The 5000-nt window shown below is 41.5% G+C and overlaps 1 protein-coding gene across 1 annotated transcript in view; it reads left to right on the forward strand.

Annotated features, from left to right (window-relative positions):
* Window positions 1-5000, forward strand: part of LOC308379933 (uncharacterized protein) — a 24055-nt gene that overhangs the window by 12113 nt on the left and 6942 nt on the right. The window contains exon 3 of the mRNA XM_080857206.1: window positions 99-174. Coding sequence (XP_080713332.1) covers window positions 99-174 — 76 coding nt within the window. The remainder of the gene's footprint in view (window positions 1-98; window positions 175-5000) is intronic.

Genomic DNA, 5000 nt, shown 5'->3' on the forward strand with positions numbered 1-5000 from the left:
ATCCGTACAAATGTGTCACCTAAGTAAGTAACGTGTATTTGAAAAGGTTCATGGTGCGGTAGCTTGTTCTACAAATTCTAACTGCACTTTTTCTGTAGATGACTACGGGGGAAAATGGTGTCCTTAAACCCAATAGACAAAACATTGGAGTCTATCAACCACCATCTCTCAAAGGTGGGTACTTTGTGTGTGTGTGTGTGTGTGTGTGTGTGTGTGTGTGTGTGTGTGTGTGTGTGTGTGTGTGTGTGTGTGTGTGTGTGTGTGTGTGTGTGTGTGTGTGTGAGAGAGAGAGAGAGAAAGAGAGAAAAGCATGGGAGAAAATGGGGGATAAATGGCATTTTGTGCTGAATAACTGAAAAAATGACATTGTATAATTAACATATGTGACACTTATGTAAAGCAAAACAAGCAAACAAATACGACAACAACTACGCAATGGGAGACCAATAGAGTTAGACTGAGTGCTTCCCTGTGACCATTAGGCCTTTGGATCTTGCAGGAAGTTTAAGATGAAGCTGCTTAGTGCTCTGTGTTTGTTGTGGTTGCCTGGACGATTTTGCTAAACCCCAATTTGTCTCGTTTCATCTCCATCATTATAGTGCTTGAGTGTATGTGTATGTTGGGGTGGGGGCGGGGGTATGGTTGGGTTATGAGCATGTCTATTTGTGTGTGTGTGAGAGAGAGCGAGTGTGTTTGAGTGTGTGTTTTTGTGTGCGTGTATGTATTACAGGTGCACAGCGACCTAATTGTCTGTATTTGTATCTGTATCTGTTCGACCAACAAAATAATCTGTATCCGTATTCAGATAGAATACCGCACATGGCCATGGTTTATACCAGAAGTTGCATTAAACCGGGCAAATGTTATATTTTCTAACCTAATATTCATTGGCAATCAATTGTTGTGTCTTCTAAGCATCAAACTCAATGTTGTTGACTTAAAGTTGGAATATAATTTATTTTCACATCCTCATATTGTACTTTTTATCTCTCTCTCCCTTCAATTTTAATTTTAAACTAAAATCAGTTTTATGACCTGTCTGAATCCCCATGCCCCTTTAACTGGGGGACATTGAACAGACAGAAACTGGAAGAAATGTTTTATAAAACGAAATATTAAATATAAAATACAAACAATTTTAGTGATAATATGTAGTTTCAGACATTACAGAGGGCATCTGTTTTTCATGTGATTATCTGTTTTACTGTTTTTACCTTTCTCTCACCTACCATTTACACACTCTACCTCTGGGTCCAGAAGAGCTGGACATCTTGTTTGTAACCTCAATTTGTAGAGGATACGCTTTATCAAATTGAGCTCTTCACAAAAATAAGGCTGATTCTGAAAACGAGTGTCACAGAGTAACAGTTTTGATCATGTATGTGTTGCCCCTCCGAAGGAAACATATATTTTAAAATAGTATTACGGCTGCAGAACTTCATGTATGCCTGTAAGCGTCCAGGGGACAGGGACATGACGGCGACGGTTAGTGAGAGTTTAAAATGATATAGGCAAAATGTGCGTCCAGCAGGAGACAGGCGTGGCAGCGGCCTGCCTTGGACACTTAAATCTTGATATGCACTGATTCGACCAGTTTTGCTCACTCAATGTATGCAGGCTGACCTATAGAAGATGTATGGTGGATATGTATGTGTGACATGCCTTCACAATGATTACTGCTGTCACAACAAGTGACAAGTCACAGCAACCCACAATCTTATCTCAGTTTCAATAATGCATTCACACCCCTCTCAGACTTCTCAACGTACAAAAAAGAGCACCTGAATCAGAAATGTTCTTAATAGCATCTTTATTTCCAGATCAGAAGTTCTATGATCCTGGTAGGGATGAAGGGGGCCAAAGCTCATACCAGAACCCCAGAGGTAGTTAAGTGTGGGCAGGAGAGAGAGGGGGGAGAGAGGGCATAAGGATAAAGAGATTTAAATCTAGAATCAAACATGAGGGCAGGCTCGGTTATAGTGAGATAATGATACGCAGGCACGTGCACAGACATTTTGGGGGGCAGGTGCTCAAGCCAAAAAAAAGGGCACCCATAGCCAAAACTATTTATAAAATTAAAAAAAAATAATAATAATAAGTAAATATATAAAAAACACATTTGTTTTACTAGTTGATGGCCTGATCCAAGATAAAAGCTGAGCTGCTTGCTGCAGTTCCCTGTCCTTCTGCTTTTGGAGTCTCTCTTTTCTTTTCTCTCTTTTTTTTTTTGTTTGTTTATTTTATATGAACCGTCGGACCAGTTGCAACGTAATGTTTTCTGCAGCGCTAATGTTGTGGTTAATTTATAACCAAACAACGTCGGTGGATTGCACAAACACTGTCATTACCTGTTTGTCTGATGCTGCGGGTCAGAGAAGAAGTAGGATGCAGCCGTTTGGCCTGGCGCTCAACTCCAACACCATGCTCAACACTGCATGAGCACTAGGAGGAGGAGGGGCGCGGCGGGGGCTTGTGAGCGCTGCGGAGAATGTCGGGGCGAAATTTTCACAATAACTCAAAAAAATGCCCCGTCAGATATCAAAACACATTTTGGAAGAATTGATGACAAAGAGAGTAGCCTAATTTTGATTCTGAAATATTGATTACTGAAGAAAAAATTGGGCTCCAGCGGGAAGGGCACTTTTCTCATCCCGGGCAAAAGGGCAGGTGCTTGAGCACCACTAGGGGTCTATCTGTGCACGTGCCTGATGATACGGCATTTTATGTCTAAATTGATACAGGGCTGTAGCAAGGGGCAGACTCCCTCTTCTCTAGTGTTCTGTTTTGATTATTTAGGTGAGGATTTGGGGCAAAGTGTTCCTCCTTGCTTTCGCCAGCGGTTGACCTTAAGTTGACCTAGAAGCATGCCCTGAAGAATCTCCTCCTGCCGGTCTGGGATTCATTCTGACCTCTGCTCTCTGTTTCGGCCCGTTTTGCCTCGCGCTGTTCTTTTGCTTCTGCCTTTTCCTGCTCTTTCTTTTCCTTTATTTGCATTTGCTCTCTCTGCTTTTTCAATTGAATTTGCCTTTTCTTCTCTTCCTTCAGCTCAGCCTGTTGAATCTTTTCCATTCTCTCTCTTTTCTTTTTCTCAAGCTTTGACGTCTCTTTCAATGCAGCTTGAACTAGTTTGGCCTCCTTCTCCTTGGCCTCCTTTCTGATCTTGTCAATCTGTTTCTTATACTTCAGGTTAATCTTATCCTGAGCTGCATTAATTGACAGTATCACTGTCTCAATGTCTTTGCTAAGGCAGCAATTCTGAAAACAAAGTAATGTTGAGACAGAAACACACATTACATGTTGAAGATTTTAAAGCATAGCAAATAAGAAAAGGCAGTTTTAAAAGGAACAAACATGTATACTACCTGAAGATCAGCATTGAAGAAGGCCTGATTCCCCTGTAGTTTCCTCCATTCATTACGAATCCTCCACTTCAGGAAAACATTTGGCATGCTCTTCGTATGGCCATCTGTGGAATTTTCTGAAGCCTGAGGAATGAAAAGAGACAAAGGAATCCAAAGATGAAGTTAAGCCCTGTCAACCAGGCAGTGCTGCACTCAAACAATAGAATTTCACGGTAAAGGAGGTTAATTAATTTCATGTAAAAAAAGAAGAATGATTTACATTTCCAAACATCCATGTCTCAGCCTGAGTCCTCAATTCTGACATCAGCCTCTGTTTGATAACAGCCGTGTTCAAGGCTTCAGACAAGACAAGGTCTTCCATTTGCTTGCACCTCATTTGCCAGATCTTTGAGGCCTTCAGCACGCTCACTTTAAATTCATCCCTTTCCTTTTCAAGAGATAAGATTCTCTCATCTTTCTCCCTCAGCCTTAGATTCAAGTCAAATGTGGCACCCTCGTAATGCTCCTCCATTGCTTTAAGCTGCTGGTCCCTGGAAGCCACCAGAGTTTCCACCTCCTTCATTAAAGCCACTGTCACCTTCTTGCTGGATGTGTCTCGCTCTTCTTCGTCCCTTTTCATCTGTGCAATGAGGCTCTTGTGTTCAGCCTCCATTTGCTCCCTCTCTTCCAGCCTCTCCATGGTTTCTTTCTTGATCCTTTCTGCCATTCCTTCAACGGCAGCCTGACATTTTATTTGCTCCTCCTTGTGAGCAGCTTCTATCTCCAACTTCAATTTATCTTTCTCCATCTGCCACTGCTGTTGCTCCAACCTCCTATCTCCCTCCAAAGCCTCGATGGTTTCTTTCTTGATCCTTTCTGCCATTCCTTCAACAGCAGCCTGACATTTTATTTGCTCCTCCTTGTGAGCAGCTTCTATCTCCAACTTCAATTTCTCTTTCTCCATCTGCCACTGCTGTTGCTCCAACCTCCTATCTCCCTCCATAGCCTCGATATCAGAGAGCAGTATGTTCAAGGCAATATTCGCCACTTCATCCTGGTGTGCGAGGACACTTCCTAACTCCTTTCTCATAGGCTCAGTCAACTGAGTGTTAAAGCTTGCACTAAACTCGTCCATCTAAACATTGAAAAGCAAAACATTGTAAGTACATTAAATACAATGTTCTCCCTCAGCGAAGACTAAAGAATTGGCTGTGACATGATCTGGAAAATGGCTGTCTAAAATCTCTGAGAACACTTTAATGTAAGACCCTTGGTAACCAATAATAGTTTACCATTCATTATACTCTGATAGGTATGATGGTCCCATATGTTTTCCATTCAGACCATGTTTGATCTACCTAAAGGAAACTCACCTTGTTTCAATGCCGTATGTAGTCTTGTTCCAGTATGTGTAAATAATAAGCCACTTAATTGTCTTGTTGCAAAAACTGACAATCAAGTTTGACCATCCGATTTTATAGGTACTGAGCGTGACGTAGCAATGCCAAATGACGTCTAAATCAATGCACATTATGACGTAACACCTGACCCAAATTTGCCTTCCTGCAGGTAAAAACGTTTACAATAAAAAGCAAAGTTTGTACAAATCTGGATATTTATTTCTTCTACGGAGGAAGTGTTTCAGATTAATATCAGTTC

The sequence above is a fragment of the Sprattus sprattus genome (assembly GCF_963457725.1).
Source record: "Sprattus sprattus genome assembly, chromosome: 18".
Lineage (NCBI taxonomy): Eukaryota > Metazoa > Chordata > Actinopteri > Clupeiformes > Clupeidae > Sprattus > Sprattus sprattus.